The sequence below is a fragment of the Ranitomeya imitator genome, chromosome 5 (assembly GCF_032444005.1).
Source record: "Ranitomeya imitator isolate aRanImi1 chromosome 5, aRanImi1.pri, whole genome shotgun sequence".
Classification (NCBI taxonomy): Eukaryota; Metazoa; Chordata; class Amphibia; order Anura; family Dendrobatidae; genus Ranitomeya; species Ranitomeya imitator.
Genome location: NC_091286.1, coordinates 248461874 through 248481967, shown reverse-complemented (window position 1 = coordinate 248481967; position 20094 = coordinate 248461874). Strand labels below are relative to the sequence as shown.

At 39.5% G+C, this 20094-nt stretch overlaps 1 protein-coding gene across 3 annotated transcripts in view; it reads right to left on the bottom strand.

The window, feature by feature from the left end:
• The window catches only part of ARHGAP18 (Rho GTPase activating protein 18), a 259642-nt gene that overhangs the window by 79482 nt on the left and 160066 nt on the right, over positions 1 to 20094 (bottom strand). For all 3 annotated transcript variants that reach the window (XM_069726051.1, XM_069726050.1, XM_069726052.1), the window contains exons 2-3: positions 908 to 1104; positions 483 to 718 (exon numbers count right to left, since the gene is read on the bottom strand). In XM_069726051.1, the coding sequence (XP_069582152.1) occupies positions 483 to 718; positions 908 to 1104 (433 nt within the window). The remainder of the gene's footprint in view (positions 1 to 482; positions 719 to 907; positions 1105 to 20094) is intronic.

The following is a 20094-nucleotide window of genomic DNA, read 5'->3' as shown; positions in this document are numbered from 1 at the left end:
AGAATAAAAGTTAACATGCGAGTTAAACTGCACGGTGAACTCCACAATAGTCATCAATATGATATCAGTGAAGGTCAGACACTCATCACCTCCACCACTACGCTAAAAACTGTTCGCTCAGCGGCTGGAACTAGGTGATGTATGTGGTTGAACAACGCAGAACTATACATTGCTTAGTGGCCAATGCTGAGTACTACTGTTCATCTCACATTCAAGCTTAGATCCAGAGTCACTGGAGGAGTGATTTCAGCTGATCGGTGGGGGTGTCTGGCGTCAGACCTCCACCGATCTCCTGTTGGTGAGGCCTGGAAAGCTCCCTTAACAAGGCAACATTATTACACATTATTATCCATTTCAATATCATCATCCTTCACCTTTATACCATAATAAAAGGATATTTACTGGCAAACATTGCTTAAAACACTCAATTGCTGGGAATCATTTACAGTTATGGAGAATCAAGCTCGCTCATTTGTACATACTTTGTCCTTTGAGCTTGTTGGTTGCTTGAATACATCCCGGACATCAGGAATCTGATGGTGTTTGTTTTTCATCCTCAAGGTCTGAGTGAAAGTATCGATTCGTTTCTGGACAGCTGCTGACTGAGTCTTTGTTAGAGTAGATAGGAAAACCATGCTGTCCTGGGAGTCTGCTGCACTCTCTCCAAATAAATTGGACAATCCGGCTTCTTTGAGCCATTCCTCCTCCAGCTCACCCTCTAGAAATGTCAAAAGCAAAATAGTCAATACCTTAAACTAAACAGTATACAAGCTCATTTTGTTTGGCTCAAATGTATCTTACGTATACGAGATCTTCATAAAAGATCCTAAAGAGAGGAAGCAAAGGCATCAGGGCATTTTACTGAACAACGAGCTTGCTGCCATCTTGTTAACCAATAGGTTCTTACCATCAGGCTCTTTAACCACAACACGCTGTTCCTCTTGAGTATGGTCAGAACTCTTTTTAATGTTTTCTAATTCAGTCCAGTATTCATCAAGTGACTGTTCATCTAATGAGTCTTGTGATCCCGAACGGTTAAAAGTCACTTTATCGAGAGCACTGTGCATGTTTCCGTGGTTCATCGTATAATGCCCAGTTTTGCGACTGAAAAACAAGGTTAGCATATATTTAAATTACTGGAAACCAAACCCGTTTCATACTTTAAGTCCACATTCACAAGTTGAGTGTTCGATCAGTATTTTACCTCAAAGCCAAAACCAGGTGTGGAACAATCAAAGGAAAAAGTATAATAGAAACACGTCACCCCTTCTGTATTTTTCGCTCACTCCTGGTTTTGGCTTACAAGTACTGATGTAAAAAAAAACTCACCAAATACTCACCATGTGTACATGGTCTAAATGGTAACAATAATGCTCAAGATCTTAAAATCAGTGGACGGACCCCATAATAAAAGTCAAAATGCAACAAACCCGTGGTTAATAGCCCATTCCATTTTAAGAGTAAGTTCAAGGTAGGCATTTTGGCAGTTTTTTTAGGCAAATTTTCAGCTGCGTTTTATAGTACCAGCAACTTCTATGAGATATCAGAAGTCTCAATGCCCACCGCTTGTTTTTTTTTTTGTCATCAGCATTTTGTGTTTTGCATTGTTTTTTGCACAATAGAGCGTGTCACTTCTTTCAGCATTTTCTTCAGTGTATTTCACCCATTGAAATTAAATAGGTGGTGAAAAAAAACACAAAAAAACCACACCAAAAACGCAGGTATCAAGGTTTTGCTGCATTTTTTTTGTGCCAAAACCTGATTCTATACAATAGGACTTCTTTTTTCAACACTAAACTTTATCAACATGCACAAGAGACAAGTTTAGCATGTCAAAACCGCAGCAAAAAATGCAAGAAAAACCTGCTTTTTCCTGCAACTTCATTCCTGCCAAGAGATCAGGTTTTGCTGCAGAAAAAAAAACAAAAAAACGCCCAGTGTGAAATTACAATGGACAAGTTCTTGCTGGGCTACCTTGGAAAGGTCACCATGACCAATGGAGCTCTTAATTTGGGCTCACTAGCGCTAGCGTGTAAATTAGTCGAATGCAATGTGAGAAAAATGTCGCATTTCACTCAGACTGTGTACACAATGTTTTATGCAATAAGAAAGTGGAGATCATCTTTTTTTTAAGCTGTATTCGGCATGAGAAATAAAATCGCAGTATGCTGTGATTTTACTCCTAAAACGGACAGTGTGAGAAAAAAAAAAATTGGATGCCATACAGACCATCTGTATAGCATCCAATTTTTAGGGATATATTACAATTATGTAGCATAGAAACTGTAAATGGTTAATGGCCGAGTTAAAAAAAAAAAAAAAAAAAAAACGAAAAAAAAAAAAAGACAGATTGCATACAGACTGCACACAGATGACAAATGAGGAAAAAAATTGTACCACTTTTCTGGATGAGAATTTGACCGATTTTTTTTATACTCTAGTGTGAGTGAACCCTTAAGTGTACGTGTCCACATTCAGGATGGCCGGCGGTTTGGACGAAGCGGCAAAATCGCTCCGTCCCCTTCTGGGGATGCGATGATGCCGGATGTGTTCATTGCACCCATCCGGTATTATCGCACCCCACACATAGGGCCCTGTGTTATACCTTGCGGCTGCGCAGCGTCGCCACCAGGTAAACGGACATGCTGCGATCTAAAAAGACACGCCACATGTTCGGAATCGCAGGGCCGCCGGATGCGTGTTGCCACGCATAGTGGAGATGGGAATTCATTAAATCCCCTCCACTATGCTGTAACATCTGGACGCTGCGTGTTTGACACTGCGGCTCTATGCTGCGTCAAACACGCGTTTCCTGAACGTGGAAACATACCTTAATGCTTATTACAGTGTTGGCGCTTAAGAGACGTTCTCTACATAAATTACCAAATGTGTTTATTTTTCTGTTTTATTTTTAACGATGCAAAAGTAGGGGCTATTTGAACGGTTGAGCTTTATTTTTTTCGTATTTTTCAAACCTTTTTAATTTTTATTGTATTTAATAGTCGTCATAGGGGAATTGAAGCTGCTCTCGTCTGATGCACTGCTATGTAAAGTGAAAGTAATGATCTATAAATGCCAGCAAAACACGCTTTCGAAGGAGGATTGTAATAACTTGCATAGGGTCTTAAACAGTCCCCTGCATGTCATGGCAACCCATCGTTACCCCGCAATCATGTCACAGGTGAGCCAAAGGGCATGTGGTATGACGTGCCCCCCCAGTGCGTGTTGAATACTGTTGATAGTCAGATTTAATAGGTTAGCGGTCGCAGGCACAGCTCCGCTCCATCTGTGGCTATTAGAGCCACATGGTGGCTGATTAAATCAGCAGTCATGTGCTGAGAAAGATGCGGGCTTGGTGGATGAGCAAAGTCAGGGAAACGGCATTTCACATAAATGGTTTAAAGTTTATTCTTTCCCCGGTAGCCGTGCTTTCAGTACAGCGGCCGTACAGCTTTGGAAAGCCGAATTAACTATCTGCAGTTTAATAGCTTTTGGGGACATGAGCTGATCTCTTTAATATTGTTCATGTTGGTGAAAAAAAAAATGTTTATTACAACTTTTTAGCATTTGCATTTCCATGTTCTATTATCAGTTTTAAGATTAGAGTCGCTATTAATCACGAGAAAAAGATCAACAGTATAAACACTTAACTGATTTACAATTTACTGGAAATTGTGCATCTGATAAAGGACTCAGACATGGTACAAATTGGAAGTAGATAAAACCACCACGTGCAATTCCCCAGTACATAACCAAATACTGAACAGTAGGCAACGTAAATCACAAAATGAGAAACGGAATTATCTCAAATCAGCTGACAGTTAGGGGTTCTGTCAAGGAAGAGAATCATAAAAATCTTTTGACCCGTTTCATGAAGACTGACTTTCTGCACTCCATCTTGATCAAGAATATACTGAAGTAAGAAGAGCCAAATTCATTTCGTGGACCATGTGCCTGTCATAAATTTGGTGAATCTTTCAGCTATTGTTCACTAGCTTGAGGATTGTACCTAAAGTCATTGACTGGACTACATTCCTGTCATAATATACGCAACTTTTGTTTTGTACATTTTGATGAATTTGTGGGCTGCATGGAGTCATCCTCCCACTAAGCTCCTTCTGCTTTTCAAAAAGTTGGTTGGAGCTGACGTAAAGACGACACGTTGCAAAATATTTGTACAGAGGTAAATTGTTTAAATGATTTTCCACAGTTCATACAGGTTCGCACCAGTATTCTGCTGAAAACGGTTCATGAATTGGGAGGGCGGCTTTTGGATTTGGGAGTGGAGAATTTGCTGAATTTCTTTTGGCGGGTGAGGAGCCATTTCGCTTTCCCAGAGCCTTTGCACTACCACTAACGTGGAAGCCCCCTATATTTCCATTAAAAGATAACGGATCCGTGTGGGGACTTGCTTTTTTGTGGATTGAGTTGAAGCGGTTATTGGGAACATTTTACATAACGTTTGGGATCACATTCATCTGATGCTCTACGCTGACCACTTACTACATAGTTTACATCTACATCTCTGAGTGACATGATTCAGATGAAACCCCCGATGGATCCATTCACTATAATGAGGCAGCAGATTACTGTGGAGTCCATATACAGTGGGACAAAAAGTATTTAGTCAGTCAGCAATAGTGCAAGTTCCACCTGTAATTTACATCATAGGTAGACCTCAACTATGGGAGACAAACTGAGAAAAAAAAATCCAGAAAATCACATTCCCTGTTTTTTTTAACAATTTATTTGCATATTATGGTGGAAAATAAGTATTTGGTCAGAAACAAAATTTAATCTCAATACTTTGTAATATATCCTTTGTTGGCAATGACAGAGGTCAAACGTTTTCTGTAAGTCTTCACAAGGTTGCCACACACTGTTGTTGGTATGTTGGCCCATTCCTCCATGCAGATCTCCTCTAGAGCAGTGATGTTTTTGGCTTTTCGCTTGGCAACACGGACTTTCAACTCCCTCCAAAGGTTTTCTATAGGGTTGAGATCTGGAGACTGGCTAGGCCACTCCAGGACCTTGAAATGCTTCTTACGAAGCCACTCCTTCGTTGCCCTGGCGGTGTGCTTTGGATCATTGTCATGTTGAAAGACCCAGCCACGTTTCATCTTCAATGCCCTTGCTGATGGAAGGAGGTTTGCACTCAAAATCTCACGATACATGGCCCCATTCATTCTTTCATGTACCCGGATCAGTCGTCCTGGCCCCTTTGCAGAGAAACAGCCCCAAAGCATGATGTTTCCACCACCATGCTTTACAGTAGGTAAACAGTTCCAGTTTGGTTTCATCAGACCATAGGACATTCTCCCAAAACTCCTCTGGATCATCCAAATGCTCTCTAGCAAACTTCAGACGGGCCCGGACATGTACTGGCTTAAGCAGTGGGACACGTCTGGCACTGCAGGATCTGAGTCCATGGTGGCGTAGTGTGTTACTTATGGTAGGCCTTGTTACATTGGTCCCAGCTCTCTGCAGTTCATTCACTAGGTCCCCCCGCGTGGTTCTGGGATTTTTGCTCACCGTTCTTGTGATCATTCTGACCCCACGGGGTGGGATTTTGCGTGGAGCCCCAGATCGAGGGAGATTATCAGTGGTCTTGTATGTCTTCTATTTTCTAATTATTGCTCCCACTGTTGATTTCTTCACTCCAAGCTGGTTGGCTATTGCAGATTCAGTCTTCCCAGCCTGGTGCAGGGCTACAATTTTGTTTCTGGTGTCCTTTGACAGCTCTTTGGTCTTCACCATAGTGGAGTTTGGAGTCAGACAGTTTGAGGGTGTGCACAGGTGTCTTTTTATACTGATAACAAATTTAAACAGGTGCCATTACTTCAGGTAATGAGTGGAGGAAAGAGGAGACTCTTAAAGAAGAAGTTACAGGTCTGTGAGAGCCAGAAATCTTGATTGTTTGTTTCTGACCAAATACTTATTTTCCACCATAATATGCAAATAAAATGTTAAAAAAACAGACAATGTGATTTTCTGGATTTTTTTTTCTCAGTTTGTCTCCCATAGTTGAGGTCTACCTATGATGTAAATTACAGACGCCTCACATCTTTTTAAGTGGTGGAACTTGCACTATTGCTGACTGACTAAATACTTTTTTGCCCCACTGTAGTTTCTCTTCAGTGTTGTCCTTTTCAGAAGTGCACAAAACTGTGGTTGATGTCACTTTTATGTACATCTAAAAAAACGGACATCGCTAGATCACTGGCCAGATGGTGTCCACAGTGACTCCTTCAGCCTCATTCAGTCGCAGGTTCCATCTGATTCACGTAATTCAGATATTTACATGGAAACTCCGGTGTAAATGCTGCATAAATGTGAGCCGAGCCTTACTGCAATGTTTGTGAGACAGAATAAACAAATCAACAGCAGGTGAAGAATTGGTTTTATTTATATGTTATGCCATACAATGTGCACTACAAGTGATTAATTGACTTTATTCTTCGGGCTAGTGCGATTACAGCAATACCAGATATACATCAGGGTTTTTGTTTTCGGTTTGGCTGCTGTTACACACACAGACTTTTTTCTATTACAATTTTTGGGAGGCAGAATGCAAAAAACAGCAATTCAGGAATATTTTTTTGGGCGGGGTGGGGATCTATGCCAATTTGCATGTGGTAAAAGTGATAAGGCAGCTTTATTCTTTGGGTCGGTATGATTACAGCAATACCTCATTTATACCATAATTTTTTTTTGTTTTGGAGCTTTTACACAAAAACTTTATAGAAATAATTATTTTTGCATTGCTATATTCTGAAAGCTATAACTTAAGTTTTCCGCCGATTGAGCTGTGTGGTGGCTTGTTTTTTTTTTTTTTACAGGGCAAGAGGATGTTTTCAGCAACTTTTTTTTTTTTTTTAAGATTTGTCTTTTTGATTGCATTTTATTCCAGTTTTTTCCAGCATTATGATGAAAGTCCATAGTTTGCCACATTTTTTGTGTCGTTCACTGAACAGGTAAACTAGTGTGGCAGTTTAATAGATGCAGTCCATTTAGAAGAATAGCAAACCATCCACACCACTGCAAGTCTGTGACCTTCCTGTCCTAAGCTATGCTAGGCTTCTGGTGCCAACGCCAAAAAATACAGGATACTCAGGTTCAACATCCTTTAGATGCATACAAAGTCCAGTCCAATAGAAAAAATGTAATGCACTCACCGATCACGGTAAAAACAATCCTTTATTGGGACATCTGTAGCCTTAGATCAGGAGAATGTGAACAAAGATGGACGACGGCCGTTTCGCGCTGCTGCGCTTCCAAGGGTCCTAATAGCGAATGGGAGTGGAGAGGCCTCTTATCGTGCACCGCACCAAGTTACCTCCCACTGCCAGACGTAATGGGTGTAATACAATCCACCTCTCAGAATGCATATACATGTACATACATTGTGAAAATAATACATTAAAAACATCAAAACACTAAACAAAAAATAACCTGAAACACAAAAGAGACCAATGATGGAATATTCACAAAAAGACTGACATGTCAATCTTTTTGTTCAGGCCTATTGGCCCTGTTCACTTGTGCATAAGATCCATCTAGCCTCTCTCCTCAAAATAAATCTATGCAATTCGCCACCTTGCTGCGGTAAGCTCACTCTTTCTAATCCAACAAAGTGGAGTATTGTCGTATTACCATCATGGCACTGATGGTAATACCACCAAACATTTATGGGTTCTTCTTTATTTAAGTGTGTAGCCATGGTGGGATACTAAAAGCTGCGATCATCCGGGTTTCAATCCTGTTCTGTGTAGCAGAAATGCTCACTTGCTATAAGCGCCGTGCGCTGAGCAGAACTCATAGCTATCCGGCAATGACAACCACAGGGGTCTCCTTCAGAACCCAGGTTTGTCATGCCACCCTATTGGCGACCTGCGGTCATGTGACATGGGAACCAATGGGCAGGATTAGTGCAGAGATTGACAGCGTTATTTAACATGTTAACCGTTGCGGGTGGATTTATATTCCACCTGGGGCTGTTAGGGGTACATGTCAGTCATTGAAATCAGATGACAGGTGCTGGAAAAGTTGCGGGCTCAGCAACGGAGCCAGCAGCAAACAGGGGGAGGCAATCTTAGATCCTTAGATGTACCTATACGTCCAAGGTTGGAAAAGGGTTAAAACGTAATTTTTTTTTACTTAGTCACTCTTTGAGACTTTCACTTTGACCAGCATCGCAATGCATTATACCTGCACAGAAACCTTATGCATACTCCCAGGAAGTGGGCACGGCCTGGCTTTCCATATACTTGTATGGAGCGGGGCCACACCCTCTAGTCGGACACACCCATTGGCCAGCTTCGACACTAGACAGGGCTCGGCCTTGGATCCATACAAGTGTATGGAGCGAGGCTGAGCCCACTGGCCGGGAGTATGTATAAATCATATGTACCCTCCGTTCCCAGGTCTGAATCCGGCGAATCCTCACAGTGCGTGCACTGGGGGAATTCATAAGTCTGCAATCACACAGAGTGAATCTTTTCCATTCACTTGTATAAAAAGATTGTTTCTGCAGCAAAGATTTCAGCAATTCCCATTCAAATAGATGGAACAGTCCCAAAAATGTCTGCAAAGAAAAAAAAAACAACAAAAAAAATCAGCTGTTAAAAGTGGTCCATTCTAAGAAGATCTTGCGTGAGCAAGTAGATTTATATCCCAAAGTTCCTTCTGTGGCAATGTGAAAACTTCTTCTTGCTTCCAATGTTTCCTGTCACCAGAGGGGCCTGCCTGCATAACACGCTCATTTCAACGTATGCTTTCTAATGGAAAAGTTAACATTTGTCACTGCGCGTAAAACATGCAAAAAAAAAGGAGTGTAATAAGGGATATAAATACAATACATGTCTTACTGATACTTGGTATTCCACTAGTAATATGTATGTTGCAAGTACACAGGGCTAGTATCGGCTGTTTAGATAGTTTAATCAGTTAGCCGGCCACTTAGGTAAATGTTACTTACTGAATGTGTCATTCAAGGACATTTTATCATTAAGGAAATAATACAGATTAAAAGTTTCCATCTACAAAGCAAATTCTTTACACGTTCTTCGATAATGATAGAAATGCATCCTGTACAAACCTACAGCTTAAATAGATGGACATGCTTATTACAACACTAGGGGGGAAAGAAACCGGTCACCTGTGAAAAGGAAGGATGGCAGTTTTCGGAGATCATGTAACATTTATAGGACACACTTGTAGTATTAAAGTTTTATGTAGCCAAGTCCAGGAACATGGTGGCTTACTATGTATTCCACTAGTGGCGTACATAAGAGGGTCCTCCCCTCACAAGAACATCTGAGTACGGTTTAATAGACCGAATATAGACAACATTTAAAGGGAAAAATGGAACTTTGTCAGCAGGCTTGTGCACTGTACTCTGCACACTGTCAGGTTGGCACCGTTATACTAATTAAAATGATATCTTGGTAGATGAAATCCGTCTTGAGGTTGTGGTTTAACATTTATTTTCAGTTTTGAGTTGATGATATGCTCGTGCTGTGGGGCGGGGTCCATGTGGTGCTCTTGCTATTCATATTGATGGCTTCTGACAGGTCACTGACCCCTCAGTGACCTGTCCCCTAGTTAACATAATGAATATTATACTATATGTACATACTCAAAAAAAAAAAAAAAAAAACACATTCTGCAGGAAAGTGCCAGCAGTGGCACCTGCACTGCAGGATAAATTGCAAGTGTACGGTGTATATAATTAAAATGTTTGACGCTCTCCTGATATTTAAATAAAACATCCATTTTAAAATGGCGCCCACTGTGCCTGCGCCGTAGCAGCTACTGGTGTATATTGAGGTGATCCGATAGATATTGCACAGGCGCCGATGGTGCCATCTTGGAGGAGAATTTTTTTTTTTTACTCTAGCAAGATAGCAAATGCGCAGTACCAGCTATCGGATCACCTCTATATACACAGACAGCTGCTACTGCGAAGGTACAGCAGGTGCCATTTTACAAAGATTATATATATATATATATATATATATATATATATATATATATATATATATATATATATATATATATATATATATATATATATATATATATATATTTTTTTTTTTTATAACAGGATAACCTGAAACATTAATTATGTACACAGTACATATGGGATTATGTGATTATATAGGTTTTTTTTTTTTTAATGTGTATATTATATTCATTATGTAAACTAGGGGGCAGGTCAGTGACCTATCAGCAGTCTGCATTATGAATAACTAATCAGAGGGCCACATGAAGACCCCTAGAGGTTGCTCAGGAGCACGAGCATATCATTAACTCAAATTAAAAGATTAAACAACCACCACAAGACGGATTTCAACAACCAAGGTATCATTTTAATCAGTATAACGGCATCAACCTGACACTGTAGGTTACTGTGCACAATCCTAGTTAAGCAGATAAAATGTCTGCAATGAGCGATAATGCAAGTTGATGCTTCCATTTACTGAACAGACACTAAGGCTATGTGCACACGTCAGGATTTTTAGCGTTTTTTTTGCGGAATTTCGCCATAAAAACGCTATAAATCCGCGAAAAAAACGCTAACATTATGCATCCTATCATTCAGAATGCATTCCACATTTTTTTGTGCAGATGTTAGCGTTTTTTTCCGCAAAAAAAAAAACGCATACCGCAAAAAATCCAGACATGCTCTATCTTTTTGCGGATTTTTTGCGGATTTCTTATGAAAAAGGACATTCCGGAAAATAAAAAAATAAAAAAATAAAACGCAAAAAATCCGCAAAAAAACGCGAGAAATCCACGCGAAAAAAGCACGTGGATTTCTGGCAGAATTCTCAGGATTATGTCAGGAAAAAATCCTGACGTGTGCACATAGCCTAAGGCTACTTTCACACTGGTGTTTTTTGCCAGACGTCGCAATGCGTCGTTTATGGCAAAAAACGCATCCTGCAAAGTTGTTTGCAGGATGCGTTTTTGCCCCATAGATTAACATTAGCGACGCATTGCGACGCTTTGCCACACGTCAACTGATCTGAAGGTAATTACCAACATTTTGCTGCTTTTCAGCATTTATGCCACTTTTCTTTTGTCATAAAAGCTTTTATTACTAAGGCTTTATGACTTTATTGAATCCATACTCTTTGTGCACGCAAAATGAAAAAACAAAACACAACAACAAGCAGCAACCCTGAATCTAAATATGCTTCCAACAGACCCTTCAACCCTTTGGGAAACAGAAATGTAATCCAATAGAAAGTAAATACGTAAGTAGATTATTTCATAAGAAAATGAACCATCATAGTTCTCCATATTTGAGACATGAATTTGTGGTAAGTACTCACTTGGATGATCCTTTTGCAGAAAAGTAGCTTAAGAAAATGGAGACCTAGTTTATGAGTCACAAAGTCTAAGACTTGACAACATACCTCCTAGATATAAGTACCTGTCCTACAATAATAAGGAAATGCCTAGATATCTTTAAAACAGCAACAACTATTGGTGACTGATCAATCGGATGCAAACCATATCAAGAGGAATTTAAAAGTAATTTATAGACCTGACAATTATATTAATATTTATAAGGTGACATACCCCATCTAGACAAACATGGGATAAACTAAAATATTTTACTTTGGACCCATCAGTGTTACTTACATTTCTAGTTTTATGAAGAGAACATGGAATGACCCTTTGTTTCAGTGGTATTTGATTAAAAACATGTCCATGTTAGAGATGTACCAGTGGTACGCCCCAAAAATGAGAATTACAGATTTAAAAAATTTTTTATTCAAGATATCATCTTGATAACATTAAATCCCCTTCAAAATAATGTGCATTAGACTATATGCATTTGTCCCAACTGTTTTTCCACTGTTAGGCCGGGATCACACATACGCGAGTTACGGCTGAGTCTTGCAGGTGAAAACCCAACTCTGGCGCCGGCACTCCAGAGCAGAGCGTGCAGCTCCATGTATTGCTGGGCGGCTGCACGCTCCACTCCGGAGTGCCGGCGCCAGAGCTGGGTTTTCATCTGCGAGACTTGGCCGTATCTCGCGTATGTGTGATCCCGGCCTAAGAAACAGCCGTATCTCGCGTATGTGTGATCCCGGCCTAAGAAACATTTTTTATAATCTGAACTAAATCTGTTAATTGCCTCTTGCTATGTTTTCTTAATCTCTTATGCATCATAAAAATGTTTTCTTTTTAGGTTTTTCTTCATTCTTGGGAGTAGGAAGAAGTTGCAAGGGGCTAGGTCAGGCGACTAAGGGAGGGGGGGTGACCCTGATTTTTTGTCAAAAGTCATTACAGGTGAAGAATCCTGGTGTTACACCTATGATCCTGAAACAAAATAGCAGTCCATCCATCGACCGCTTCATCGCACACAGCAAAAAAGAAGAGCATGTGAAGTCAAACTTGAAGTTCATGATAGTTTATTTTTCAACATCAAAAGGAGTCAAGGAGTCATTCACATTGAATTTGTTCCTCAGCACTACAGTGAACCAACATTACTATCTCCAAGTGCTAAAGTGATTGTGTGAGGTCGGGAGAAAAAAAAATTACCTGAATTGTGGCGATTGGGGGACTGGCTGCTCCTTCGTGACAACACGCCTACCCACACAGCATTAAAAAAATCAACCGAAAAACAGCATGACAATGTTTTCTCACCTCCCTTACTCATTTGACGACTTCTTATTCCCAAAAATGAAGAAAAATGTAAAAGGGAAAGTGTTTTCAGGATATAAAAAGTAAAAAAAATAGCTGGAGGCACTTAACAGAATTAGTTGAGAAGAATATAAAAAATGTTTTGAACAGTGAAAAAACCATTGGGACAAGTACCGGTACATATTATCTAATGGACAGTATTTAGAAGGAGATTAATGTTTTAAAGATGTCATCTTGAATAAAAAAAAAATTGAAAAATTAAAAAAAAAAATTGTATTCTGCCGATTAGAAATGCATTGGCCTAATTTCTGAGTTTGGACTTTTATTATCGTAGTAATTGGTTGTCAGTATCTTGTTCATACATGTTCATTGCATCCTGAACATTAGACCATTATTGTACCATCGGTATAAGTTTTTGGCACATTGAAATTAAAACACATCGCACAGTTGAAAATTGTAGACGTATCATGTTTACATTTTCTAACTGTGCTTTTCCGACTCTAGTAGCAGCACCATTTTAAACTATTTTCAAGTTCAATTAAAACCTGGTAACAGTGTAGACGTTTCTTGGCAGAGTAGATAAACAGCTGCCAGATATATCAGATTTCCCATATTTACTGCCTAAACAAAGCAGGGTTTCAAACTTTTCAAATGGGGTTGAGGTCAACACTCTGTAAGTAAAGTTTCTCCACATCAAGTTCATCCAGCCATGTGTTTATGGACCTTGCTTTGTGCACTGGGGCACAGTCAAACTGGAATTAAAAAAAAGCTCTTCACCAAACTTAGACATAGAATTGTCCAAAATGCCTTGGCAAGGTAAAGCATTAAGATTTTACTTCATATCAACTAGAGTACCTAGGTAAACGCTCAACAATAGCCCCATAGTATTATCTCTTCTTCACCAAACTTTCCAGTTGGCACACTGCAATCAGCCAGGCAACATTCTTCCAGCATTTGGCAAACTTAAACTCATCCGACAGGCTTCCAGTGAGAGAATCAGGATTTGCCGTTTTCACATAACAAATTTCCACTGCTACAGCATCACAGTGGCAGTGTTCTTTACACCACTACATCTGATTCTTAGCATTGTGCTTTGTGATGTAAAGCTTACATGCAACTGCTTGGCCACAGAAACCAAATGTTATAAAGCACCTCGCACACTGATTTTGTAAATATGTTAATGCCAGGGGAGGTATGGATCTCTGCAGTTATTAAGTCAGTAGAGGGTTGGTGATTTTTATGTATTATACGTCTTAGTGGTCTGCCACTTTGTGGCTGAGAAACTGGGTTTCCCAATCACTTCCACTTTTAAATAAACCAAATGATCATATTCTGGTTCCCCAGCAGCAAACACAGGATAATGAAGTACGGTAGATCCATACAAATTCGACTGATCCTGTTGATCGGATCTGCTAAAATTACCCAACTGGTACAGTGAGTTTAAAGAAAACCTGTCATTAGGATCAGGCATGTTGACCTAAAAGGTATGGGTATAAATGTGCTGTTATACTGATTTAATAGGTATTTTCAGTGTAGATATCATTGGCCTTGTTGTTGATAAATCATTTCAAGTTTTGGTGTAATAAGTTCTTCATGCATTGGGTCATCATTGTGGGTAGGGTCTCCAGCTCTGCCGTTGCCTCTGGTGTCCATACCGTACTATGGTTTTAAATTTTGCACTGGCGTCGTCCTAACCATGGGTAGAGTTTGTACACACTAATCTCATTGTGCACATTGACCTCCAAGCAGCTTGTCATTGAGCAGACATCTAAATCTGGGAATGCGCCAGTACAGGCATCATTTTCCTGCAGCCAACAGCGATATCAATGTTTGCAAGCGCATTCCGTGGTTGGGACAGTGCCAATGCAAAATTTAAAACAATAAGAAGATACGAACACCAAAGGCAGTGGAGGAGCTGCGGCAGAGCTGAAGACGTTAGCAACAGTCCCACCCTAATGCACTTAGAGCTTTCTGCATCAAAACTTCTAGTGCTAATTAAACAACCAGTCTACGGATATCTACACTGAAGCTGCCAATTAAATCAAAATCAGTATAAACAGCGCCATTATTCCCATACCTATAGATTAACATGTATGAAGCTGATGACAAGTTCTCTAAGCCATGGGTTATTTATGAACCCACCGCAAAAATTTTTGCCCAAGGCAATCTAACAGCTTTGATCCACAGCTTCTGGCATCCAGGTACAAAACCCATAAACACGTAATTAGGTACAGTAAATGTTTTATCTTTGTCTAAAAATAACTTTGACCACAATCTAGTGTGAAATTTTACTACGCTGATAAAAATCACCAGCAGTTAGTATACTTTTACTTTGACAGAAACTCTGATCTCATGTTGGCTCAAGTAACAACATAGCCACAACACAAAACACGGTCAGAAACCAGCACACTTTAAAAACGGTTTATGACAACTATAAAATTAGGAATGAAATTGTTCAAAAACCTCTGCGGTGCAATACTGTAAAGGTGAGAGATGAAAGAGCGTTAAAGTGTAACTATGTAAATTGATACTCCCCTCCTGAACTGGTGCAGATCCAAGTACTACAAGCTGCATTCTTGCCAGATTTGTGGGGGTCAACATCTTTCGGGGGCATCACATTAGCATTGCAAGCCAATCACTGGTCAAGCGGAAGAAGCACTGGGGACACCGTTTTGAGTATGGAGGAGCTGAACTGGCTTGGGAGGAGAGTATCAATTTTTTATTATTTTTTTCACCGCCCTGGGCCCATTAATGAGCGGTTGTCCATTAGTGGACAACTGCTTTTGGTCTGAAGAAAAATCATAGAACAGATGATCCCATTTTTCCACGGGAATCAGCTGTGTCAATTTCAAAAAGTCATTTTTTAAAAGGGGTTGTCTCACGTGTAAAAATTGCAAAGTGCTTGTAAAGAGATGCAACTTTGCAATTGAGCCCCTGCGCTGTAGCATGATACGATGAATAATATACATGCATTCATTTGGATTGTCATATTTTTGTTGGGGGTAAAAAAAAAAAATTCTTAATCAAAATGGAGCTGGTGGCTGCACCTGTGCCGTAACATAATTCAGAACATCAGAACACAGTAGATGATATTGCGCCGGCACCACGCCCAGTGCCATTTTGCTAGAGAAAAAAAATTTGATGGCGCCTGCACAGTAGCGTCTATTGGATCAAATTTCTATCATATGGGTCTCTCAAAGTCACTTCAAATATGATGTGGTCCCTAAATATTTTAGTTTTGTAAATTTTGTTGGAAAAATTAGAAGTCGCTGGTCAACTTTTAATCCTTCTCATTTCTTAACAAAAAAAATGTTAAAAAAATTGTGCTGATGTAAAAGTGTACATGTGGGAAATGTTATTTGTTAACTATATTGTGTGACATAACTCAGATTTAAGGGCATGTTTCCACGGTCCGTAAACGCTGCGGGTTGGACACTGCGTACAGCTGCAGCGGCCAGATGTTACAGCATAGTGGATGGGAGTTCAAGAAATCCCATCTCCACTATGTGTGTAGGGATGCCTCCGGCTTCCCTGCTTAAACGGACATGTGGCACGTATTTCCAGACTGCAGCATGTCTATCTTGCGGAGACTCTCCGTCTCTGCAAGATAAATATTACAGTCCAATGAATAGGACGCAGTGATTACACATGGTTCAATGAACACACGCGGAATCACCGGCGTTCAAAAGCCGGCAGCGCTTTAGACGGAGCGGACATGTGCTGCGTCCAAAGTGCTGCCGGTTTGTCCCCCTGGAAACATACCCCTATAAAAGGTATAAAAATTAAAATAGTTTGATGAATTTTCCCCACAAATTTCCAAATTTTTCACAAATAAACTCAAGTCATATCAAAGAACTTTTACCACTATCACAAATTACAATAAGCCATGAAAAAAATTCTTAGAATCACTGGGATCCATTGAAGCATTCCAGAGTTTCTACTTTATAAAGTGTCCCTGGTCGGAATTGTAAAATTTGGCCTGGTCATGACGATACAAACAGGCTTGGAGGGTAAAAGGGTTAACAATTTCATAATAGAGCAGTGAGATGGGAAAGATGTGTCTTCACTGTCAATAAATTATATCAAATATTGGAAGATAAGTTTTTACAAGCTGACATATGGATTTTTTTTTCATACTGAGCACAAGCATCATTAAGTTTATTCCAAGCAAGTCACATTCTTATTAATCTACTACTGTATATAGCATTTGATATTACTAGACAATGCTAATACATAAGCGCAAACAAAATACTTGGTGTTCTTAAGATTTTCAGCTCAGTGTAACCTTGGAGGCTTAAAAGGAAGCAAGCTCAGGCATGCTTCACTGTAAATCCAAATTAGCTGCTGCTGAGGGATGGAAATTAACAGAATATTTAAATATTATGCAAAACAACCTGGAATTCGAGACAAAAACACAGAGCACTGCTTGGTTGAAGAGGCTGTTATGCCTCTAAAAAGTCTTTAAAATGCCCAGAATTCTTTAAAATAGTAAATTATACTGCTCTAACCTTTCCCATTAAAATAGTACATGCGGTACAATAATATATATATATACATACATATACATATATATATATATATATATATATATATATATATATATATATATATATATATATATATATATATATATATATATATATATATATATATATATATATATATATACATACATATACATACACTAGCTGAAGAGCCCGGCGTTGCCTGGGCATGGTAAATATCTGTGGTTAGTTATAGCACGTCACTTCTCTTATTTTCCCATCACGCCTCTCATTTTCCCAATCACATCTTTAATTTTCCCCCTCACATCTCTCATTTTCTCCCTCACACCTCATTTTCTCCCTCACTCCTCTCATTCCCGCCTAACACTTGTCATTTCGACCTCACATCTGTCATTTTCCGATCACTACACTATTTTCTCTCACTCCTCTCATTTTGCACTCACACCTTTTCATTTTCACCTCACACCTCTCATTTTCAACTCAGTATATACATGTTTGTCATCTCCCTTATATATAGTATACACCTGTATGTCATCTCCTGTATATAGTATATACCTGTATGTCATCTCCCCTGTATATAGTATATACCTGCTGTGTGTCATCTCCCCTGTATATAGTATATACCTGTATGTCATCTCCTCCTATATATAGTATATACCTGTATGTCATCTCCTCCTATATATAGTATATACCTGTATGTCATCTCCTCCTATATATAGTATATACCTGTATGTCATCTCCTCCTATATATAGTATATACCTGTATGTCATCTCCTGTATATAGTATATACCTGTGTGTCATCTCCCCTGTATATAGTATATAGCTGTGTGTCATCTCCTCCTGTATATAGTATATACCTGTATGTCATCTTCTATATATAGCATATACCTGTATGTCATCTCCTCCTGTATATAGTATATACCTGTAGGTAATCTGCTCCTGTATATAGTATATACCTGTGTGTCATCTCCTCCTGTATATAGTATATACCTGTATGTCATCTCCTCCTGTATATAGTATGTACCTGTATGTCATCTCCTCCTGTATATAGTATGTACCTGTATGTCATCTCCTCCTCTATATAGTATATACCTGTGTGTCATCTCTCCTGTATATAGTATATATCTGTGTGTCATCTCCCCTGTATATAGTATATACCTGTGTGATCTCCTGTATTAGACCTCGTTAACACGTTATTTGCTCAGTATTTTTACCTCAGTATTTGTAAGATAAATTGGCAGCCTGATAAATCCCCAGCCAACAGGAAGCCCTCCCCCCGGCAGTATATATTAGCTCACACATACACATAATAGACAGGTCATGTGACTGACAGCTGCCGTATTTCCTATATGGTACATTTGTTGCTCTTGTAGTTTGTCTGCTTATTAATCAGATTTTTATTTTTGAAGGCTAATACCAGACTTGTGTGTGTTTTAGGGCGAGTTTGTCAAGTTGTGTGTGTTGAGTTGTGTGTGGCGACATGCATGTAGCGACTTTTGTGAGATGAGTTTTGCGTGGCAACATGCGTGTAGCAACTTTTTGTGTGTCGAGTTGCATGTGACAGGTTAGTGTAGCAGGTTGTGTGCAGCAAGTTTTGCGCATGGTGAGTTTTAGGTCTGGTGCCTTTTGAGTATGTGCAAGTTTTGTGTGAGGCAGCTTTTGCATGTGTTGCAAATTTTGTGCATGTGGCAATTTTTCCGCATGTGCAAGTTTTGCGTGTGGCGAGTTTTCCATGAGGTGAGTTTTGCACTTGTGGCGAGTTTTGCGTGAGCCTATTTTTTGCATGTGGCGAGTTTTGCGCGTGGTGAGTTTTGAGCGGCGACTTTTGTGTTTCGACTTTTATGTGGCGAGGTTGGTGTATGTGTGGTGAAATGTGTGCTGAGGGTGGTATATGTGTTCAAGCACGTGGTAGTGTGTGGCGCATTTTGTGTGTGTGTTCATATCCCCGTGTGTGGTGAGTATCCCATATCGGGGTCCCACCTTAGCAACTGTACGGTATATACTCTTTGGCGCCATCGCTCTCATTCTTTAAGTCCCCCTTGTTCACATCTGGCAGCTGTCAATTTGCCTCCTACACTTTTCCTTTCACTTTTCCCCATTATGTAGATAGGGGAAAAATAGTTTGGTGAATTGGAAAGCGCGGGGTTAAAATTTCACCTCACAACGTAGCCTATGATGCTCTCAGGGTCCAGAAGTGTGACTGTGCAAAATTTTGTTGCTGTAGCTGCAACGCTTCCAACACTTTTCCTTTCACTTTTTTCCCCATTATGTAGATAGGGGCAAAATTGTTTGGTGAATTGGAACGCGCGGGGTTAAAATTTCGCCTCACAATATAGCCTATGACGCTCTCGGGGTCCAGACGTGTGACTGTGCAAAATTTTGTGGCTGTAGCTGCGACGGTGCAGATGCCAATCCCGGACATACATACACACACACACACACACATACACACACACACACATTCAGCTTTATATAGTAGATATATATATAGATATATATATATATATATATAGATATATATATATATATATATATATATTTATTTATTTATTTATTTATTACACACATATATACATAAACAATACAGACCAAAAGTTTGGACACCTTCGAATTTAACCCCTTCAAGACCCAGCCTATTTTGACCTTAAAGACCTTGCCGTTTTTTGCAATTCTGACCAGTGTCCCTTTATGAGGTAATAACTCAGGAACGCTTCAACGGATCCTAGCGGTTCTGAGACTGTTTTTTCGTGACATATTGGGCTTCATGTTAGTGGTAAATTTAGGTCAATAAATTCTGCATTTATTTGTGATAAACACGGAAATTTGGCGAAAATTTTGAAAATTTCGCAATTTTCACATTTTGAATTTTTATTCTGTTAAACCAGAGAGATATGTGACACAAAATAGTTAATAAATAACATTTCCCAC